The sequence below is a fragment of the Taeniopygia guttata genome, chromosome 10 (genome assembly GCF_048771995.1).
Source record: "Taeniopygia guttata chromosome 10, bTaeGut7.mat, whole genome shotgun sequence".
Lineage (NCBI taxonomy): Eukaryota > Metazoa > Chordata > Aves > Passeriformes > Estrildidae > Taeniopygia > Taeniopygia guttata.
The window spans coordinates 14,654,393-14,677,961 of NC_133035.1; the positions used below are offsets into that span (position 1 = coordinate 14,654,393).

Here is a 23,569-nt window from a genome sequence, read left to right on the forward strand (position 1 = left end):
GCGGGGGAAGTTTCCCCGGCACCGGGGCGGCTCTGCGGGCAGCCCCCCGGCCCGGGGGGGTCGGGACAGCCCGGCGTTCGGCGGCTGAAATGACTCAGCAGTGCCCGGGGGTCACCCACCCGCTGCCGCCCAACTTGTGCGGCCGCTCCGCGGGACTCCCGAGCGCCCGGAGCGCGGCCGTGCCCGGGGCGGGCTGGCACCAGCGCGGGGCTCCGGCTGGCCGGGCGCTCGGCTCCAGCGCCAGCCTTTCCGCTTCACGCTGAATAAATACCGGCAAAAGCTAGCGGGGCATTTATTTCGTGCCTCCCGCGTTACCGCTTTTCCTCATCCTCTTAAGTGATGCAGCGGTGCAAAGCGCAGCAGCCCCGAAAGTCACGGTGTTGGGTACAGAACAGTCCAAATAAGACTTTAGCACTAAATCTGCATAGTGAGATGTGGTGTCAGAAGCAGAAGTGTAGTAGAAGAGTTGGGAAGATGTCCATACGGCTGTGCTTGTGCCTTGAAGTGTACAGCCTGTGGAAATGTTCTGCTTCCAGCAGATGTAAGTGTATAGTTGATTTAAATTTCTTAAAATAGCTTGCTGGATTTGAGAATTATAGTTTCCATGGAAAAGAAATGTATTCGTAATCTCTGAGGCTTTTTGAGGCCATACACATAATATATTCTACAGTAAATGTAAGAACTCTGCATTTGGTACTTGTATTCAGTATTTAGCATTGCTTCTTTCACATGCTCAAACTACTTATGCAAATTTGTACTGAACGTGATCTATAATTTCTCAAGGTATGTGACTAAACTAACCATGGTTAATATTCCCTCTTAATATGAAATGGAAATTAGAACTCATCTCCATATAATAAAACATAAGTTTAGTTTGAAACATAGTTGTAATTCCAAAGGAAACTGCATCACATCTGATGAGATAAATTCAGCAGTTCTTTACCTTAGGGTGGGTATATGTGGATATAACTAAATTTGTAGGAGCCTGACAGGAACATGCCTGTTTTATGTGAGTAACACCTTAGTAAGTAAATATATTGTTTCCGATGAGCTACTTGTAAAATGAGCTGTCAGTGTGAATGAGTGTAGGATAATCCTGCCTCAAAGTAATAGCCAAGGAAGAGCCCACGGGTGATGTCACCCAGTGGGCACCGGTGTGCCGGGAACGTATGGATCTGCTGGAGGATTGTATATCAGCACGCTTCGCTGGGGTGTTCGAGCGTAGGATCAGCAGCATTGGTCCCCAGTGTGGCATTTTCCTCAAACTCCTTTGCATTGCTCACTCTTCGCCAGTTTTGCATTTCTTCTCCTGTTTTCCCCAACTCCTGGGGCGTGCTTTGTGCAGAGCGTTTCACACACCCCAGCCCCACCATCTGGAATTCCCAGAACCCTTCCTCCTCCGAGGGGTGAACTCAGCAGAGATGCTGCTGTCTCTACTCCGCCTTTCTCCAGGTCAATGTCCTGAGCAGCATGGCAGTGTGCCCCATGATACCAGCGGGATCCACAACTGGGCAGTGGGGGCAAAGGAAAAAAAAAAGCAAACTAAACTCAAAACAATCCCTAGAATGCATAAGCAGTGGCCCAGCTGCACTGGGCAAGTGTTCCTCTGTTCCCTGTATAATTTATCTGCCGTCATTGCAAATACCATGAAGCTCTTCATACAATGAACAGATGCAAATGTGGAATTGTCATTGCAGGGTGAATCTGTGCTTAAAGCAAATCTGCCCAGCGCTGTGCTTACAGGTGCTGCAGGGGAGTGAGAGCAGGAGCAGCAAAGATGCTTGCTGGAAAGCACGGAGGACTTAATCGTTTTTACAGACCGAATGTCCCTGAGGCCAGGTGCTGTTCTGAGGTGCTGCCGTGGGGTGGAATCGGTGGAGGCAATGCAGAATTGCCCAGGTGTAACTGCAAGTGGATATTCATTTGCTCCTGGGATGAGTGGGGCTCAGCGGTGGCTGCTGGGTTGCTCCCCGAGGGACAAATTAGCAGGTGAGACAAATGGAGAGCAAGCAGAAAGACACACAAATAGGGAGATGCTGCATAGGGCAGCACAGTGTGTAGTTCTGGGCAGTTGAATAAACTACTAATTTTAGCCTGTCACCAGTGGGGGAGTTCTGTATTGTAGTTCTGCTTTCCTTGGCCACATGTGTGACTTTCCCTAGTTATTTGTAACTCAGGAAGAGAAACCTTTTTTTGCCTTATACGGCGACAAGTTGGTTTCCTCAGTTTTTGTCTTGTTCTGCATAGGAAGACCACAAGGGCAGAAACTCAGCTTATTAAGAAAACAAGCCAGGGGCTTGGCTTTTCAGGAGCGATTGAAGAGCTAAGTTTGGATTGGGCTTGGCTTTCACGTCAGTACATTTAGAAGTGGCTATTGTTACTTTTTTTTAGAGATGTAAAAAACCTTCCCTTTTCCATGTTCACTGTGCAACAGACTAGCAGCCACCACTTGCATATATGTACAAAGTATACATTCATTCATTATGTGTTTTTTAAGCAAGGATCATTCACTTTTATTTGATCATAAAACATTCCGCTTGCCAACAGGGCTTTATAAATAATAAATGCTGATAAAAATCTATATAAAGTCCAATTCTTTTCCCACAGAACTCAGCAGTGAAAATACCCCAGGATACCAGCAGTAGATGTCTGTGTTTAAATTAATTAGTGCAGTGTCTCTGAGGTTCTTCATGTGAAGTTTTAGGGAGTATTTGATCAATGTCACATTCCAAAATATTTGTCTATTATTATGCTTGCTGTTTGCAAAATGCACATGTTCCAAAATTACTTGGTGCCATATCCTGCATAGTTTATGCAAATACAAGCCTGCGCTGCTGCTTTAATTTCTGGGGCTGCTGAATACACCCTATTATTTGCATATTCGTGTAAGGTTTTGTGTACACATTTATTTGGCTTCATCTAATTGCTCCTGTGTGCTTTTGGAAACTTGAATTTCCCAGCAACTGCAGTGGCAGTGGGGAAAATGCTGCTTGTAGTCTGCAGGCATTCCTGCTGCAGAAGTTACCCAGGGTTTTTGCAGCAACTTTTAAAAGCCCAGCTGATTTCCACCTGCAGTTGCTCTCCTGCAGCGCTGGGCAGTGGATTAAAGAGCTGAGGGTGACTGGTTCAGAAGGCATCAGGAGAGAAGGGCTGGAACTCTGTTCTCCAGCTGGAGCCTTGTGGTGGATGCAGCAGTGTGATCAGTCATGCCAGCCGTGCAGCGATGGGGATTTCGATAAGGCTGATTCACATACCTTGGCAACACTTCCCTGCCTGTCTACCTCCCTCCCCATGAATTCCTACATGCACTATATTTTGGAATATTTTTGCTGGTAATAACGTTCCAAGTGCTCCTGACGGTTCTTCGCTGAGGCATTTCATCACCCTGCCAGTCAAATCTTGTGCCTAGCCAGTGGTGAAATCACTGCTTGAGCAGAAGGCAAGGCGCTCTCTCTGTGACAGCCACCGTTTGTGGAGCAGGAGCACAGTTTAATTTCTCTCCCTGGCCTTTAGCCTCCACTCGCTTGGTTCAAACTGACCTAGTTGCAAGCATCCAACATCTGCCAAAGTCATGGGCTTCTTTAGATAAAGGGCATGCATATGGGAAGCACGTTGGGAACCAGTTCTGTGGTGTGCTCTGGGGAGCTGTTTTTACAGAGCTGTACTGAGCTGTCTCTGTTTACTACAGCTTTGAATGCAGCTATTCATGTGCTTTATCAAGTGATAGGGGATGACTGGTCTGAGCACGGGATGGAAAGGAAAATAATTGGTCCCTCCCAAGGAGGGTGCATTGGTGTTTGCGTGGGAATGAATGCCAAATTGTTTCTTGTTTTGCTGAATGAAAACTTTCGAGCCATGCTGAACTTCCTAGGGAGAGCTTTGCCCATGTAGCAGAGTTTGACTGCAGCCTGCAAAAACTCTCTTAACTAAGTGTCTGCAGTAAAATTAGTGCTGTGTGACTCCAGGTGGGAGTGTATGTGGTCTCTGAGACAGCCTCCTGCTGTGTGGTTTTATTGCTGCTGGGGTTTGAGATATCAATGAAAATCTTGAAATTCCATCTTCAGGAAAAATATAAGTATAAAAGATAAATACAGAAGTTAATGGCCAAAGGGTTCCTGGTGGAGGAAACAGAAATAGGGGCCCTGTGTGATGCACAGCTGGGAACTGTGGGGTTAACAGCAGAATTTGGCTCTTGAATTTTTTATGTTGTTTTGCTGTGCAACCCCTTCCTCTCCCATTTTAAATATAACAAAAACAATACTGTGTTCTGTGGCACAGACCTGATCAAACCCTCCTTGAAATCTGGCAAGAGCTGCATGGCGTATGTCATTAAAGTCAGTTTTGGGAATACTGCAGTGCTTCAGAGCTTTCTGTTGTCCTTGGTGCTGCACAATAGAATTTGCCTCTGTGTATTTGCAATCTGAATGGATGGGGTGGGAGAAGTGTCACAGGTGGGGAAACTGAGGCAGAGATTAAGAGCTTGATTCTTTTTCTGAAGCTAATTGATAAAGCATTTGATTGGTTGGCAGCAGCAGAGCCTGAATGGCTTAGGCATGGGCAGACTTAACTACAAAAGCCGTTTTTCCTTTTTAATTTATGATTGTTTTTAATAAAGTATTTGTTTTTCTAGAATAAAAATCAGCTTGAAAATACTGCTGCCTTTTTTTTTCTCTCCATCCTCAGCCGTGCTGAGTAATAAATCAGCTGTAAAGTTCATAATTTATTTGTCCCTGGGGTAGTTAAAGGGGAAGGAACCCATGGAGTGAAAATAAACGTTTTAGTGGGGATGAGAATTGCCAAGCATTGGCTGGTTATTGCTTACCGTTCATTTTCCCTTAATATATCTTTGCTGGCAATGTTATTTCTGGAAAGTTGTTTCTAGTGTGCCTTTCCCATTAGAGAATATTGTCTGTTCTGCAGCTGAGTTGCACAGAAAGTTATTCTAAACTAGCTCTTTTGACTACATTCATATTTCTTCTTGAAGAAGACTTCTGGTATATTTTTGGGTTTCTGACTGCGGGATGGAGCAGAAACCAGATCCAGCTCTGGGTTCTGATGCTTTCAGGCTCCTGTGGGGTGTGAGCTGGGAGTGTGGCATGGACACATTAACATAAAAACTTTATTTAAGTTATAAATTCCAATCCAAGTGTGGATTTTTGAGTATCAAGAAGACTTGTAACTGGCATATATGTGTTGATTAGGAGAAAGGGTTTTTTTATCTGCTACTAATAGATGAAACAGTGTGGAGATAACATGCTTATGTCTTAGATTATGTGTTATATGCATTTTACAACCTGATGTCTTCCTGGTTAAATGCATTTGAAAGCAAAATGCACTTGATGTCTAAATGTGGATGAATTGATTTTAGTGTTTTTATTATTTTTTAGCAGAAAGTTTGGCAGTTCTTCATTTTCTCTGTAAGGCCCAAGTGATGTTTGTAGGCTCTGAAAGAAGAACAGTTAGAAATGCTGCGGTCCACTAGAAAACCAGTGTCTCATTTCTTCAGGCCAGCCTTCACTTCCAGAATCCCTCTAGCTGTTGCAGGGTGCCTGTGTGGTTTAATGGGCTGCAGTGTTCCTGCAGCTGAGGATTACAGGGATCCTGAGTTAGAGCAGGGAAGGCACTGGTCTGAAGGGCTGTGCCATTCCTGCTTAGGAATTTCCTGCAGTGTGACTCTCTTAGTTGTCCTGTAGCCCCTGTCCCAGGGAGAGCTCAGTGCAGCTGGGATCCCTCCCCTTCTCTGCCAGGCAGAGCAGATGCTCCCTGCTTCCCAGAAAGGGGTGTCTGTCAGGTTTGCATGGGCTTTTTTGTCCCTTACTTTCAGGATATTGTAAAGGACCAAAAGCCAACTTCTGTCCTGCAACAGCAGTGTAAATTTATTGCTTCAGAAAGGTTATTCTGCAATTCATCATGAAGGATTTGTCCTCTGTGTATTACAATCCTTACTTGTAGACTGCTTGGTCTCCTGCTATTCCTTCACAGGAAGATCAAACAATGGCAAGCTATTTAGTGGGTGAGGTTGCACCTTGGATGAATTAGTGTAACTTTGCCTCCTGATCAACACCAGATGAAACTACAAGTGTTGTATTTTAAACATCATCCAAAGAAGTTTAAGTAAACGTGATAGTATTTTGTGTAGTAACTCCTTTAAGTGCTCCAGTGAGGTTTGCAAGACTTAATTTTTCCTATTGCACAGAAAAATGGGCCACTGATTTTGATTTACAAGGCTTCATTATAGCTCTGCAGCAAAACCAGGACTAGAACCCCAAGAGTCCCATCTCCAGGTCACCTTGGAACAACCACTAGGCACTCTGTTTCTCTGTAGATAGGCAGTGCAAAGCAAATGTTGGTGCCTGCTCCATGGAGAGAGATTTCACACTGCCCTGCTCCATACGCTGTCAATAGGATCAATAGTGATTGCAGGCTGTTGAGGAAGCTCCTGGAGTGTCTGTCACTCCTTTCATCCATACTGGAGGGTTCTGCCCTGTTATGGGAAGCATTCTGTAGTGTTCACAGATGTGGTCCCTGCATCCAAGCTGTTTCTGTTTGAGAGGAGGGGGAGAAGGAATGTCCTTTTTCCCAGATGTTAGGCAGGTATGCAGTCGTAATCATACAGAGGTGCAGACTTAGAGCACAGCTCTGGATCTGCCTCTCCTCACTCAGCAAACTAGGAGACACCTCAGAACTAAAATCAGATTTTCTAAGCTCTCCAGTTAGCAACTTTTTTCCCAGCCTTATTCTTAATTTGACATGCTTCAGCATTTTACTAAAATCAGATTTTCTAAGCTCTCCAGTTAGCAACTTTTTTTCCCAGCCTTACTCTTAATTTGACATGCTTCAGCATTTTGCCACCTGAGAATTCCTTGCTGAAGTGAGACAGGCAGCCCCCTCCTGCTCTTGCACAGTGCCCACTGTATTGAAGTTGAAGATCTTTTGCTGAGCTTCTCTTGCAGCAGTGCCTGAACACAGTCAGTTATTTTAGATGACTGGAGTGTAAAAGCAAAATATTTATTTCTGGTTTGCTGGAATGTTTATCATCCTTGTTATTTTCAAGAAGAAAAGGAATTTGCTTTGGTTTCTGTTTTTCCCCTCTGTTGCCTCTCCCTTCATAGTAGCCTTTCAAAACCTCACCAAGCAGCCAGCTGATTTCTCTGTATTTTTTTAACACCATCTTGGTGTCTGCAGCTATCACTTGGATGGTTTCTGCATGTTTGCAGGCACAGTGGCTCTTAGATAAGTGGTTGTGAGAGCCAGTGTGGGAGCACAGGAGTTGTTATTTCATGCTGCATCTGTTTCCTGGGCAAGGATTGCTGGAATTGGCTTATTTTTAATATTAAAGTGTCCTTTTGAAACACTTACCATGCTGTTCACTGGTACAATTCATAATTCCTTAGTTTTCTGAAAGTGGAAAAAAACTTAAAATTTAGTTTTATGGTGATCCATCAAATGACAGTGAAGTTTTTGACAGAACCTGTCAAATAAACCTGGATAATTCAGTTGTATTGAGGTCTTCATGACTCACCCAGTTTCTGAAGCAACTATAGCAGGTTTGTTTTTTGGTGCTTTGATGTTTGCATCTAAATCCAGCATTTTCTTTGTTTTGTTTTGTTTTGTTTTTTAAAGGCAGCTACAAACTCTGCCATAAGGAAACTGAAAGTTTGGCTGTTGAGAAGAGATGTGTGGTGTGGGTGTGGAAGAATACAGAAACCTTTCAGAACTATTTCACTTTTCATTTTCAAAGGTGAATAGTGGTGTATTTGTGGCATACTTTGTTTTTCTTTTTTTTTTTTTTTTTTGTCTCCCACTGAAAGACTTCTGGCTGAATTGAAATCGGTGTTGAGTTTGGGTCAATATAGAAGAAAGGGCCTTGAAATCTGTGTTGCATGTGTGTATTTTGGGATGATACCTAACGTTTTAATACCTGGAGAATGGCATGCAACAGTGTTGGGTGACAGGTGGTGGTGTCTGCATTCCTAAAACAAAGGAATTACTCTATGAATTTATGTTTAAGGTGAAAAGTGTTTTTCCTGCAGTCTTCTTGGAACGTGTGTTAGATGGAGCTAACCTATGGAGTGCCTATGTTCAAGCACAGCAGTGCCAGAGGATAGCAGTGGTGGGCCTGTTTGCCATAGCAGGACAGAGTTCTGAGTTTTCTGGAGTTTCAGATTCATTTCAACCCTTTAACGCTCCAGAGGAATAACAGGGAGTGAGAAAAACATCATAACTTAATAGTTTTGCAACCTGTCCTGTTAAACAATGAATGGTATTTGTTTTCTCTGGTGGAACTTTACCAGGAAGGGCTGCAGAAAGATTGTCTGGAGTTCTTGTTTTTTATTTCTGAAAAGGAGGATATGAAATAGTTGCTACCTCTTTCCAGTTCTCAGCTTCACGCAAACAAAGTTTGGCACATCGTTAGCAGGAGACCAGAGATTTGCTTGGGAGTGTTTTGGTGCTGGAATGGACTAAACCTCACTCTTTGGCTTGAAAGGAATCCCAGAAGGAAGATGCAGGAGGACTGGCATGTGCACTACTTGGGACAGGAGCAGGGCAAGTCCCTGCACCTCTGGAAAATACCACATGTGCCTGTCTACACTGAGAAATGCCAAGAGAGAAGAGGGCAAGCATTTAAAACGTTCCAAGAGAGAAGCTAAAATACTGACTGAAAGAAAATTATTTCTGAAAAACATGAAAGGGGAATGCCCCCAGTGGTGTCCTGCTGCTTCTTGTGCCCTGCTAATGAGTTTCATCTGCTGGCAGCATGCTCACTTCTCATCCTGACATGGTCTGAGTGTTGTATGATAATGCGTTGAGTTGCCATATTAGGGATGGATCCTTTGTTACCCAGTAATTTGGAACAACAGAAAAATAACAGTATATAACTAAGGTTTGATTTTTAAACAGGAGACGCTTAAGACTTTCAATTTTTCAGTCCTACAGCGGGCTTCTCATCATCTCACTGAGCTGCAGGAAGAGCTGCAATTGTTGTGACTTAGGAAAGCTGTTTTCTCCAAGTTATTCTTCAAGCTTGAACTCTTTTCTTGTTAAAGGATGTCTACCTTGCTTAGTGAGATGTTAGGGTGTGTTAACCTTGGTCTGCAGCCAGATCACCACCCAGCTTCTCTCTCACTCCCTCATCAACACAGTGGGGGCAGAAAATGAGGTGGAAAAGCTTGTGGGTTGAGATAAAGCAATCAGGGATAAAACAGACTTGACCTGCGAAAATTAATTTTCATCACCCATTAAAATGGATTTTGATGTTTAAAACAAAGCCAAAAATCTAAACACCATATTCCCCCCATCCCAGCCCTTTTTTTCCCCCTAGGCTCTGTGGGAGCATGTTTCTTTGAGATCCTCACTGTGCTCTGCTGGGAGAACATCCACCCTTGCCATCAGCTAAAGTAAACCATTCATCATGTTTGAGCACTGACATGCTCTTTGCAGAAATGTTGGCTGCCAATGGGTAAATGGTTTCCCTTTTGCTTGGGTCCTGTCTGCACTTGGTGATCAGTCACTGGTTTTTGTGGTGTCCCACTGGGCAGAAAGGTTCAGCCCAAGGAGAAGCATGTCTGTGTGACTAAAACACGGTGGTGTTCTTTCTGTCCTGCAGGCATTGTCTGTAAAATGTGATTTTTGTGGGAATTATCCTTCCCACAGCCCATGCTGAGTGCTCTAGCTTGGGATAGGGAAAGTGCTGGGCATACAGAAATAGTGGGCAGTGTTTTTAGGACTTACCAGCAAAGGAAAACTGTGGGTTTTGTTTTTGTCTTGTCCAGCGTACAGGGCTGAGAGTGGTTAATTACAATGGGCCTTTCAGCCCCTGCATGAGATGCACACTTTGTTTCCTGCTGCCTATAGCTAGTTATAATGCAGGTCCTTATGTCTGAAGTCAGTGCAGCTGCTGGCTGAGGGACAGGAGCTCCAGCTGAAGGGATGCCTTGTCTAGGGGTGCTTGTTTGTGAAGGGCAGCGATGGCTGTTTGGGTGGTCCTGTAGATGGTCTCATCCAAGGTGCTCAGTGCAAGGAATGCCCTTGGAGCTCAGCTGTGTTCCTGCAGGAACCTGCCTTGTCTTGTGTTCTCCAGCTTTGGGCCAAAGGAGGGTGCTTGGACCTCAAGTTTCTATTTTTGATACTAAAATGTGATACCAAAACCACACGGCTGCTTGAGCCCTTGGGTCACAAGATGCTTGGTCTAGGTTGGGTTTTGGTTTTTGTTAGTTCTCTTTCTATAGTCTGTGATATTTAATACTATTAAAAATTGGAACTCAAGGGAGCTGCTTAGGGTTACTGAAAAGCTTTCCCATAGTCTTTGGGATTCAAACCTACCAGCTTCAGAGAGCTTGAGAGCAAAGGCTGAAAGTATTCAAGTATTCCATGGAGCCAGATAAACCATTCACTTCCATGAGTTAATTCACTTAATTGAGGCCTCTTCTGCATTGACAAATCACTGTGTGAATGAATGAATTCCGAAATCAGCTTGGGAGTTATTTGATGGCTATTGAAGTTAAGCCATGTGCTAGAGGCACAGTTTTGTGGGTTTGCTGTGTCATTTGGCACAACTGCACAGTCTCTCTCAGGTGACGGCCCTCTACAGAAGTTGGGTGTTTTCCATAGATTAGGATGCATCAAGGCTACTGTGTTGCACTTAATCTCAGTTCTTGCTCTTTCTTAGCAAGAAGGCAGAAGTTTCAAATCTCTTCTTGCTGTTTCTTGTGGAAGCATTTGAGCCTTATGGTGTAGGCTCCCTTATTTTAGATGGTATTTGAATTATTCAGCTTAATTCAATGCTGGACAAGCTTTTTGCCAGAATTTTTATTTTGCCTTCTTATTTAAATAGATCCCAAATGAATTACTGTAGTTGTATATAATGACTCTTGGGAAATACTGGATGCAGCCTCTAGAATCAGTTCTGTGTGTTTTCAGATTGCAAACTTTTGAAGTCTATTGCTGAACAGTGTCCCTTGTATCTAAGTTTTCCAGATACTCCCACGTTAGCAGACTGCACCTCTGGTATCTGTGGGCAGGTATCCAGTCAACAATTGGTTAGCAGGGTAACAGCTGGGAGGTGAATCTGCATGCAGAGTTCTCTCTGGAATTTGGTATAAGGTTGTATGTTCTCATGCATGGAAGGTTTTTCCCAGGCTCTCCTACAATCTTTCCAGCTCAATACTTCTGTATTTCCATGTTCAAAATGACTTGCTCTGAGTTGGCATTAGAATTTGGGAGAGTGCTTGGATAAAATGGACAAAAATGTTCTGCAAATAGCTTGTGGCAAAGTGTGGTCTTCTGGTTTAGCTAACCCAGCCTTTTGACATGAATGGAATGTGTCTGGTTACTCCAATACTTGTACTCAAGTTAGTGTTGATCAAGTCTTTATAGATTCCTGTTAGGCATCACACTGAGGCTTCAAGGAATGGGATCTTTAAGATGTACACAGAACTTTGCTACACTGGAAGTGCAAATGAAACTAAAATGACATTTGGTTCTTCTTTGTGTGCTCCCTCTACTTCATAATGCATAGATTCAGACACTTTCAATTTGATTCTCAGCATCCTGATTGTGTTCAGAACTCTTGGTATCCAGACAGTGTCACAAAATATTAGGTTCATGGAATGTTTCCAGGAGTCCTGTCACTGTGTATTTTCCTGACCTCCTCCTCGCCCCCACTGTTAGGCAAGTGAGAGATTAAATGATGGAGGAACAGCAACTTAATTCCTCTGAACCAATACTGGTGAGGTAGATTCTGGTGATGGTGGCATCTTGGCAGGAACAGCGGAACATTCCTGCCCCATGTGGATAATGTTTTCAAGCCAAACTCTTACTTTGTGGCTGGCTGTCCAGACCTGTCATATCCAAACTTACTGTCTTCATCAGTCAAGACTAATATTCATGTCCAGAGAAATCTGGATTTATTTGCATTTGGACAATGTGACATGTGGCAGACTTGGGAGAGGACAGCTTAGCCCATAGGGTAGCTCTTGTTGGCTGAGGAACAACTACTATTTGTATTTTGTGGTGAAGGTGCAGACCAGGCATGCTTGGGCTCATTTCCTGGCTTTGTCATGGACATCTCCAGGCCTTCCTTGGGTTTTCCCAATCAGCAAGTGTGCTAGCTGTGTTATTGTCAGGTTCTGTGGTCATCTTGTGGTGTAGGATGGTGGGCACTGAGCTGCTCCAGTGATGGCAACTAGGATGAAAGGGACCCCCAGGCTTGGGCCCTGAACCAGGTCTCTAGTAGTTATCTTAACAGGCTGAACTAAATTAATTAATGGGATGGTAATTTTGTGCTATCCTACCCGTGACAATGCAGCCTTGTTGCTGAATGGTATCCCTGTTTCTTTCACACCTGCCTGAAATGTCAGGGCTGAAACATTTAGCATTTTGCTGTTTGAGGCTTCACTGGAAAAGGCTGCTTGGGGCTGCTTTACTCACTCTTTGGTAAGTGATGGATTTTAAAAGAGCCTGAGGGTATTATTTTCAAGGATGTTTTCTAAGCCATACTGTCATTGACAGAAGTGACTTACTCCAAGTGTCTCTTTGAAAATAGGACTCTTGTTCCAAAGCCACTGAAGTGCTTTTGAAAAATATCCTTCCCTGTTAGTGACTGCAGTGGACTGTCTCCGTGGTGTCTAGCTTCCTTTAAAGCAGGCCAAAATTAGAGTCTAAATGTTATGTGCCTGGCTAATAAACTGTATTGTAATTAGTACCTTGGGGAGGCAGGAACCAGGGAGAAGCTGAGTATAAAGAGAATTAACTTCATGTAGAAGCTGTCTGCAAAGGATGAGTGAAGAACTGGAAGGAGATGAAAACATGGGATTCAAAATGGCTGTAGAGGTTGAGAGAATACAGACTGGAAAAGATCAAGGAGAGAAGAAAGAGTGCTCATGTTGGCTGCAGTAACCATTAGTGAGTGGAGGTCTCTGGCTTTGTGTTGAATGCTGAATGCAAAATCATTCCCACTCTCTAGTGCCTGGATGATGGATTCCTCCCAGAATTCGCTATGTCCCTTGAGCAGTGATCCTCTATAGGAACCCCTCTCCTATTGTGTCAGACTCTGATAGGTAAATAGAAGAGATGGGAACTTCTGTTTTCCTTGTGTGTGCTCATTAAAGTTTTTCAGGGTCTGGTGATTCTGCTGTACATAGATTTAAGATCACCTTCAAGCCATGACTCGCCTCTTACACCATGGCCCTCCTTGCTCACCTCCCAGCCTGCCTCTCCCTTTAGTGGGAAGTTTGGCAGCAGCCAGCACATGGCTCCTGTTTGTACCCTTGGCACTGCACAGAGACAACGTGAAAGGAGAAATGAGTCGCTTGTGAGCAGCTTTGTAGGAGGGTGTTACTTAGCAAATAAGCAGGATGGCACAGACAGTGCTTGTGTGGGCTGCAGGGTGTGAGGTGGGGATAAGCCAGCAGCACATGTGGCTCTGGGGCAAGCTTGGGGTGGTGCTAGTTAGGTCCTAGAGTAAGACCCCAATTCCACGTGCTGAGGTGTAATTCAGTATTTCTTTTATGAGTTGTTAAAAAGTGCTGTGGAATGGCAGTACAATGTGGCCATTTTGCCATTTCCCTTTTAAATGGCTTCCTATGTCCCAAGGCTTACTAAATTAAAGCACTTGATGGGAAAAGCCTCAAACGTCTCCCTAAGCCAAGTTCCCATTTGCTGCAGCCAGGCATTCCTTTCTGCTGGATAGGGAGCAGAGCAGGAGAGATATCAGCAGAGCCAGAGCAGAAGAGGAGAAAAGTAGCAGGACTTGTCAGAAAAGCTCCTCTCCCAGTATATAGCCTTTATATAATCACCAGTGTCCTCCAGCCGTGAAAACTGAATTCAGCTTCCTTCAAAGCTGTTATTAATGCTGCCTCAGAGTGTCCTGCCTGTGTCACTTCTGCCCTGGTTCATGCCTGGCAGCTGGGAATGCTTCAGCAACCAGCTCTACAGGCCTTGCTTCTTCATCTGCTCTGTGGTATAACTCAGGTGCAGCCCTTAGCCCCGAGTTCAGCTCTTGATCATAAATTAAGCTAACATGAAGCCCTCAACATGACAGGTTTCCTCGTCAGGCTTGCCTTATGGTTTCTGTGTGATAAGTGCCCTGTTTCTAGTAGAAAGCCTTCTCTGCAGGCATGGAAGTGTTGTGTTAGGAAGTGTTTTATTGGATGAACAGGCAAACCTGCATTCAGTTGTGGAGGTGGGGAAGGGAGGGCGTTGCAGTGTGACAGCTTGTGGATTGTGCCTCTCCAGTGGTAGTACATAGTCCATGTGATAGTATGTAGGAAGGGTTTTTTTCCTGTTAGGAGTCTTCTAGTGATATGAATTTCATCTCCTCTCAGCTGGAACCCAGCATGATGGTGTGCAGCTTTCAGAGTTCCAGACCCATGTATAAATCTTGCTACCGGTTCTGTATGTGGCCAGGAGTGCTGCAGGAACCTACATTTAAATTGCACACTTCTAATTCCTCTTCATCTGGCTTTGTACTGTACTTGCTGGCCATGGAGGTAAAAAAAAGATCGATCTCTGAATGTGTCAAAGATGTTCCAGTAGCTTTCCCTTGGCTGTTTACTTTGACAGAGAGAATGGCTGCCCCTGCTCACCAGCCCCTGCTGCTGTGCACTTACTCCTCATGGAATTCTTCATCCTCCAGGTCTGAAATGTGCCGGCAGCGCTGTTCTGTGCTACAGTTTTTAAAGCATGCAGAAATGTAGCTGCAGGGTTGAGGTGTTGTGCTTCTTTGCATGTTTATGATGTGTTGTTTGACTGCCAGTGAAAATGACATAACATTTAAAAATAAGTAAGGATTCAAATATCTACTGGCTTTGTTGTAAGTGTGCTACTCAAGGAAAGTTTGTGCTAAAAATGGATTCTGGCACTGGGTGTTTTTATGTAGATACCTTGTCAGGGACTAAAATACCACCTGCTTTCACTCAGTGAGGTCAGTACTGAGCTGCAGACTTAGAGGCATAAAGCTTGTGTGGACACTAAGTCTGCGATCGTCATTATAATATCACTGTAGGTTGGGGCTTTAAAAGGTTAAAAAACAAGATTTTGGCTGTGGTGTGCATCTGTTTCAGAGCAACAGAAAAAAAAGCCTTTCAAGTTCTGCTTAGGCAGTTCCATGTGGCCTGGCTCTGTACCTGGGTCTGCTTTGAGCTGTTGGTGACTCAGGCTGACTTTCCATGCTGAATGTGAGGGGGCAGCTGCAAATAACACCCCAGTGATCTTTTTGTTCACGCCGCTGTAAATGGGGCACTGCGCCTTCCCTTCCTTGGGGGAGCTGGAAAAGGGGGTCAGCCCATTGTGTCCCATGCAGGATCTGTAGGAAGCAAATGAGGGAGGTATTGACAGCCCTGCCTGCCTTGCTGCTTGCTGCAGTGAGTGCCTGGGTTAGAGGTGAGGTTTTTATGCAGCATATTTGGATTCCTGTTTCACTCAGGATGCACGTTTACCTTTGACAGGCACATGGCTTTTTTTCTGGTTTAAGTTATTTTGGAACAAACTGTGGCTTTGCAGTGATGTATCAGCTTCTGACCAAACAGGATATCTTCCATGGGTGCTGAGTGCTCTTTGCTCTGTTTGCAGCGTGTGACAGCCTGGAGCATCTCTGTGTCACAGCTGTGAAACCCTGCAGAAGGTGCCCAGGTACACTTGTTTTGTGCCTTGTGTGTTGACCAAGGGCCAGTGGCACAGGATGCTGTGGCTGCTGAAATGTGGTGAGGAGATGCACAGTGGGCTACAGGAGATGACAGGAAAGTTTTCTGCTTGATGCCAACAATGTGTGCCTTGCCTCAGCTGGGATGATGTGCTGTTTCTCCTGCGGCATGGTGCAATACATTCTCTCTTCTCAGGCCCTGAAAATCCTGACCTTGAACGTGTGCTTAATTTGCACTGTGTCACTAACCTCAGAGTTGGTCACTAGAATATAAAATGAATTTTTCACACCAGTGAGGCACAGATCCAATCTGCAAACTCCTCATGGCACCAGTACAGTAACTTGCAGATTTTTCGAGTGCTGGCCTAGAAACAGCACAGGCACATGCAGCAAGAGCCAAGCTAATAACACCCTACTTGCAGCAGGGGTTCAGCTGTGGCATCTATTATCCCTGTCGTGTGAATGCAGATTTCTATGCAGAGATGATTTCCAGACCTTGAGCAGAGCTAGCTTGGGTGTGTTCATATCACCACCTTTTTTTGCTTTCCCTGATGTTCATGTGCCCAGAGCCAGCACATGTTGGTGTTGGCATCTGCAGTGAAAATGTATTTTAAGTTTTGACTGACTTTGCTGGACCAAGAAAGGTGTTCAAACAAGTGATCAGCAGCCTGAGACAGTCTTACTGCTTCAGTGGGGTGAGGAGCAGCAAGAAGAGCTGTTGCCTGGGTTTGGGCAAAGGGTATTAAGGTTCTTGTCTTCTTCCCAACCATCCCCTGGGGAAGGATTGTGCAAAATGCCAAGGAAGTGGCTGCCTTTTTAAAAGTTTGGCTCAACCACAAGTGTTCCATCTCAATGCTGGAATTGTGGAGCAGGAAGATGTCAGAGCAGAGGATCAGCATCATTCCCTTGGGCTTGAAGCCTGAGCCTGGTGGCTGTGGGGGGACCAAGCCCCTGGGGACCAGCTCTAACAGAGGAGAGCTGTTCAGAGTCTCCCAGTGATGGGATCACATTTGCCCCATCCTGCACAGCTGCTAGAAAAGAGGATGAGGTGACACCTAAAGAAGTGGGTGGATGCACCTGGAAGGAGTGGCACTTCTGGCATCGTCCCTTTGGCTCTGCAAGGAATCTTGTGTTTCCCAGCTCTGTAATGGAGACTGCATTTGTTTTCCTTTGGGAATGTAGTTGCCAGGCAATTATTTTACACCCTGTAGCACTGTAGACATGTCTCTTCAAGTCCAATCTTTTACCACATAACTGAGAAAATATATTTTACATTAAAAAGAAGCCTTCTGAAAAAGCCCTTCAGGCATAAAGTCAATGTGTTTTCTATATATAACCCAGTATTATTAATACAATGAACTTAACTGGAGACTCTGGGTGAATATGACTTGATTATTAGAGATCTGAACAATATGATATTCAATTTGAATGTACTGTGGCTCTGACTCCATAATGGTGCTCCCAGCCTTCAATTCATTTCTTAGTGATAAACTGGGGCAACAGGGTGAAGCAGGTCTGTGGATTGTATTTTTGCTGAGCACTAATATAAAATAAACAGCCTATAGAGAAAACAAATTTACCTTGGTTCAGAAAGGCCGAGGTGTGTAGATTTGGGACAGACAGGAATGATGCATATGAGCATGTATTACTGAAATAAGTCCAGAATGGCATGGCATGAGCTTCTGTGGATTTAGTTACAAAAGTTGCAACACAAATGTCTTTGGCTGGAAAATTTTAAGGTGGTGATTGATTTTTTTTTTTTTTGATGTGGGTCATTTATCAGTGTGTGCATTACGTGAGACATTTTCCTTTTTCAATCACTGAAGAGTGTTTTAGGAGGCCCCTTTAGCCCAGGCCTGTTTGATGTCAGTCATCTGATCCAAATGTGTGTGTGCAGCCTGCCGTGGCTCAGTAAGAGGAGGAGACAGTGCAAGCATTTTACAAATTTTAATCACTTCTAGTTCTTGTGTGTTGCAGTGTGTTCACAGAAAGCCAGAAGGCTGGGTTGCCTGTTCTCCTCTAGATGCCCAGCCTGCTTTCTGCACAAGCAAGGTGTGCAGGTGCCAGACTGGTGTGGTGTCACTACAGGACACGTGAAAGCACGATGCCAGCCGCTGCTATTGCAAAGGTGAAAAGGAGGAAGTTTATTTTCTGACTCCAGCATTTTTACTTTTCCAAAGGTGACAGTGGATTGGAGGGTGAATGTGTCACCTCTCCAATGACATTGGACAAACTAGTAGTACATCAAATTTCTCCGCCTCTATGGAGGAATGGAAAACAATAGATTGTTTACAGAAAGTTGTGTGAGAAAATTCTCTACAAGAATGTAAACTCAGAAGGCTTTAGAAAATCTTAAGAATTGGGGCAACAGGTGTGGTTTTCAGTGGTGCAGGTCGCTGTTCTGGTACAGACCCAGTCTGGCAGAGCAGGAGCCTGTGGAGTAACAGCAGCCACACAGCTGATCTGTCCCACAGCTACATCTTGGTGGAGCTGCTGTCAAAAACTGAGTGGGACATGGCTGGGGTAGGTGAAAGGGAGCCATGCAAGAGGCAGCAAAGCTGGCACAACAGAAGGCTGAGTCCAGTGCTGCAGTTAAAGGACTGGCTGCTCAGAGCCCCAGTGACCTGCTAAGGGACAGATGTGAGCACATACAGGTGGCAGGCAGGCACACTGCCGTGGGAAGCTGTAGTTTTCAGTGCTGTTCCCATTTTCCTGGATGCTGGCACATGCCGTGGATAGAACACTGACCCTGCCTCTGTCCTTGTGCCTGTCTGGTCCTGTGGGTGGTTTTACACCAGTGACTTCTTGGGGTCAGACTGCATGATCTCCTCTGTCTTGTCTGCATGATTTTTGCCAGGTGCTGCTTTGCTTCCTGGTAACTGTTTTGATCTTGGGTTAGAAGCTTTTTTTAACTAAATACCCTCTTAGTCGATTCTTTCCATCCCTGACTCAACAGCTGTGTAAGTTGACAGGAGTCAGGAAGTAGCAGCCTCCCAGCTGTGGGCTCCTGGTGTTTCCCTGCTGTGTTTTAGCAGGAGGTTGTCCTTCTGCACCATCCCATGGCCCACATCCCTGCTCTTACAGCATCCACGTGGGCTGTGCTCTGGAGTGATGGACCTGGCAGCAGCACACAGGGACTTTTTATAATCCTCACTCACAGCCTTTCCACATGACATCAGTATTTTACGGGGACCTGTGGTGTGTTTTACAACATTTTATGTAACTGTGGATAAACAGAGTTAGTGTCTGCGAGTGGTGATGGCTGGCCTGCTGGGGAACAGGATTGTGAAAGGAAATATGGGCAATACGGTGTTTTTATGCCACAGTTACAAGGGCACTGGGAACATCCCACATAGAAACAACAAGTTTAGTCAGGTTAAACCTTATATGCAGAAAGTCCCATAAAAGTGGAACATGGAGGGTGGGGGCATGATTTTAGCCATGGGCAGGGGTTTATTTTGCATAAATGCAGGTAACATCTGTGCTGTTGCTGATTTTGTAGTTGGTTTTTGTAAGGTCACAGCCAATGTCACAGAAAGTTTGGGCTGTGCTGCCCAGGCTGCAGCCACCCTGGATAAAATGCATTTGTGTTCCTGTTGTTCTCTGGCTAAGAATCTGCATGTTGACAGTTTATTTCCCAGCCCTATTTTTATTTTGGGATTTTTTTTCCCCCCTTCACTGTGACTGTCAGTTTTGGAGGCTACTCTGCTGATGCTGGTCTCAGCATTTTGTACTTGGATGCTATTTTCTTCTAGATGCTCAAGGCTGGTATGATGGATTTGTTCTTTCCCCATACCCTCCCCTCCTCATAACCCACTAAGCAAAGGCAGAGCTGGTAGCACTGGGTAGCAGTGCACAGCCAGAAGGAGCAAACTGGGAAATGCAGTGTGATCTGGCCAAAGGAATAAGGAGAACTGCCAACTTTTATCAAAAGAGTTGGAATTTGCCCTGTGTTGTTGTCCTCCTCCTGCTTTTGTTTCAGTCTTTTCCCCAGAGTAAAACAGGAAAGTATTAGGGGATGGTGAGACTCCTTTTCCCTACTGTGAGTGGCTTAGTGTTTGCAAAAAGGAAAAGAATGGCTGAAGTCCCACAGAAATAAGAGTGGAATGAGATTTGGGACTCTGGTTTTATTTCCCTGGTTTGTCACGAATTTACTGCCTCTGTCACTGTGAATTGCACCTGGAAATGGTGCAGTTTTCTGTATCTGAAATCCAGCTGTCCCAAATCTGACCCTTTTGACATCTGGCACCCACATGTGTCTAAACACCATTCTGTTTTCTAGCCACTTGTATGTATGTATGATAAAAGCCTAAAATGTGGCAGCCAGGTCAAAATGTGGGAGACTTCCAAAACTAGTTAATACCAGTTGGCCTTGGGAAATCACTTCTGCTGGCTTTCAATCACCAGTCTAAATTATTCCATCAGAAATTAATTTTGTTGACTGTACTTGTCTCATTAATAGTTGGCTCTCTACCTCAGTTTATACAGCTGTAATGAGTAATCATGTGTTTCCCATCTAGGTACAGCTCAGAAATGAGCACTACAAACATAATTTTGCATGCTGAGAGCTATATTGATCTTGGAGAGATTCCCCAGTCTGTCAAAATTGGTGTTCACAGGACCCCCAGCACTAGCCCTATTAGACCACACCTTGGCATAAAATAAAACCATGGATGATAAATTCTTATCCATGGTGGAAAGTTTGGCTGTATAGATGGTCTTTAAAGCCCTTTCCAATCCAAACCATTCCGTGGTTCTCTCTCCTGTGGGTGCCTGGTGGATCTGCCTGTGGCTATGGGATGCCCTCTGCATCCCCCCTCCTTGGTGTGCCTTGTTCTCCAAACACCAGCGTGATGTTTTATAGCAGTGTCTGTGCTCACCTGCTCAGCTGCCACAGGGGCAGGGCTGGGAGCAGCAGTGTCCCTGTAGAATGTGAGCTCCAGCCACTGGAGCGGGGACAGGCTGTGCTGTGCCCTCTCACAGGGGACACCGCTGTCCCTCCTGGGTCACGAGTCCGTTTCATCCCAACAGGGACCTGCACCTGGTGTTGCAGGCCAAGTGGTGATCTCCTCTCCCTCTGACACACACACCTGGCTTTGGCATGGGAAGAATTACTGCTCTTGCAATGCCTTTATTCACAGGATTTCATTTTTAGGTTTCTTTCTCCTTGCCTTCCTCAGCTCTTCCACTTTAGTTGGGGAGGATTACACTGGTGGTAGCATAAAAATATAGCTGCCTGTATGAGAAGAGAGCTGGATTTTCAGGAGACATTAACACAGTCCAGTTTTGGAGATCTGACTTGGACACTTATCACAGTCAGGTTTAGGAGCTTTTGCTTATGCAAAGCAGCAGAAGTGGGTTGTTTCCATTTTCCATTTTGTTGCCAATGGGGCTGTCTTTGTCCAACTGTGCCCTGCTGTACCCTAGCAGAGGCAAACTGCCCCCGGAGAAGAACTGCTGTCAGAATACTTTAAAGTCGGTCAGGCTGGCTCCTGCTTCGTGAGGTTTATCAGCAAAGATTTTCAGTGCCTCCAGTGGGAGGCTATTTTTATTCTATCCAGGGGCTACCTTCTGCTCTGAGGTCTTTATCACATTTTTTTTGGAATAGAGAAACCTGCCTCTTTTAGGACAACCTTAAATACCTTCATCTTTTGCAGTTTGAAAAACTAGATAGTTTTTTATTCAAGGTAAAAGTTTTCAGCATTTCTGTGACATGTTCAAGATTTCTTTTGTTGCTTTTTTGCTGTAGAAGAGGGACACTGCCATAGACCTGAGAATACTCTGTTTTCTCCATTGAGCAGAGCTGACAGCAAGTGAGGTACTTAATGGTTCATCCTTCATGCTCTGATCAGTGCTTGACTGTTGCAGAAAATCCACATTGTGTTTCACTGCACCACATAATCAAGATTGGAAGAGCTCTCAAGAGAGGATCTTGTTCATTTTCCTGCCCTATGCCAAGATCAGTCATATTTTTGTCTTTCTTGACAGCTGCAGGTCTGTGCTCGGTGAAAGACCTCTTCAGCCTTTCCAGGCAGCATATTTCAGTGCCTCACAATCCCTACCAGTAAAATCTGGCTTCTCCCCACCTTCTGTCTAACCTGATCATCTCTGCTGCAGTTTAAACTCATCACTTCTTGTCCCTTCCATTTTGAATTCAGAGAACAGGTCATTCCTTTTTGCAGCAATGTTAAATATTTGAAGATTATTCATGTGCTTCTCTCTTCCTAGTGTTAAATTCCCACAATTTGTTAAATCATCCCTTCTTCATGGTGGATTTAAATCTTCTATGTAAACCTTAATTGGCCTGTCTTCTCAAAAATACTCTGTGACGATCCCAGTCATTAACTAATCCACAAACAGTTTAAACCCTTTGATCAGCATTTTATTTATATCCTTGAGTAAAAGCATTCAATGCCAGCTAAACTGCCTGTTTGTACATCACTGTCTCTGAGTGGCTCGATAGCCTTGTGCTGGTGTGCAGGCAAAGAATCTGCAGGGTTTTCTGCTGCTCCCTGACTGCAGTTTATTCCAAGCGAAAGGCTGGGTGCCTGGCAGGATGTGAAGCTCAGTATGGTTTGTGCCTGGGTTCTGTGGGACAGTGCGCCGTGAAGGTTGTGCCTTCAAATAGAAAGGGAGCCCAGAGACAGAATCATGGAGTCATGAGTGTCTGCAGGCACCCAAAATACACACTGATGGGCACAGGAATTCGGAAGTGACATGTGCTCAGACAGGTGGTAGGCTGTGAAATGTCACTTGGTATTAGGACCTTCTGGCGTGGCTGTATTTGAGCAGTCAGGTCATGCTTGGAGCTCAGCTACTGTACTGTGACTTGGATGTCCTTGATGGATATGGTTTCAGCTTCAAGGAGAAGTCAAGGAAATTTACACTTTAGCAGTACATATGGGGAGAATGGAAGGCATGGAATGTGATTTTCTCTGGATTTCTCTGTTGTAGGTGAGTGTTTTAACCACCTTGGAGCGGCGATTCAACCTCCAGAGCGCTGACGTGGGCGTCATTGCCAGCAGCTTCGAGATTGGCAACCTGGCCCTCATCCTCTTCGTGAGCTACTTCGGAGCCCGAGGACACCGGCCACGCTTGATAGGGTGTGGAGGGATAGTCATGGCCTTGGGTGCCCTCCTTTCCGCGTTGCCTGAATTCCTGACCCACCAGTATGAATACGAGTCGGGAGAAATCCGCTGGGGAGCTGAAGGGAGGGATGTGTGCGCTGTCAACGGGTCCAGCAGTGACGAGGGACCAGACCCGGACCTTATCTGCAGGAATAGGACTGCTACCAACATGATGTACTTGCTGCTCATCGGGGCACAGGTCCTCCTGGGCATTGGTGCTACCCCTGTCCAGCCCCTGGGAGTTTCCTACATCGATGACCACGTCAGGCGGAAAGATTCCTCCCTGTACATAGGTAAGGCTCTCTGAACTTCTCCTGGAAGGCTTTCCTTGTGGGCTGGCATCTGGCTCTTGTTGCCTGTTTGATGCCAGTGGAAGGGATGCCTCAAGGCCTCTTCTCCATGTGCTGCAGTGCTTGTGAAAGTGACTTGGCATGGGTCTCTGCATCAAGCAGCAGGGAAGCACAGCAGTGCTTGCTTATGTTGTAGCACTGGTAAAGGTTGACAGCCGTGATGATTGGGCAGATGCTCATTCCTTCTCTTGTGTTTGCCCAGATTGCTTTAAGTTCTTATACTGGTGGCTTATGGCTCAGTTTTAGCTGAAGAGTTTTCAAGTGGTGTGTGTGATGATGATTGACTTTTTTGGTTTTTTTTTTTTCCCCACATGTTACCCTAGTTCTCTTCCTGTTCCAAAGCATGTGTCTGAGTGATCACTGCAGTCTGAGGAGACTGAGAGGACTCACGTGTTGTCACTGCCACTGTCACATTTTAACAAGGAAGTGCCACTTACAGAGTAGGTGCTGTG

The 23,569-nt window shown here is 45.1% G+C and overlaps 1 protein-coding gene and 1 long non-coding RNA gene across 2 annotated transcripts in view; one reads left to right on the forward strand and one right to left on the reverse strand.

Moving 5' to 3' along the window:
• The window catches only part of LOC140684822 (uncharacterized), a 40,428-nt gene extending 39,232 nt beyond the window's left edge, over positions 1-1,196 (reverse strand). Inside the window, exon 1 of the long non-coding RNA XR_012057628.1 lies at positions 316-1,196. This is a non-coding gene — a long non-coding RNA (uncharacterized lncRNA). The remainder of the gene's footprint in view (positions 1-315) is intronic.
• The window catches only part of SLCO3A1 (solute carrier organic anion transporter family member 3A1), a 137,734-nt gene that overhangs the window by 738 nt on the left and 113,427 nt on the right, over positions 1-23,569 (forward strand). The window contains exon 2 of the mRNA XM_030281055.4: positions 22,595-23,060. Coding sequence (XP_030136915.2) covers positions 22,595-23,060 — 466 coding nt within the window. The remainder of the gene's footprint in view (positions 1-22,594; positions 23,061-23,569) is intronic.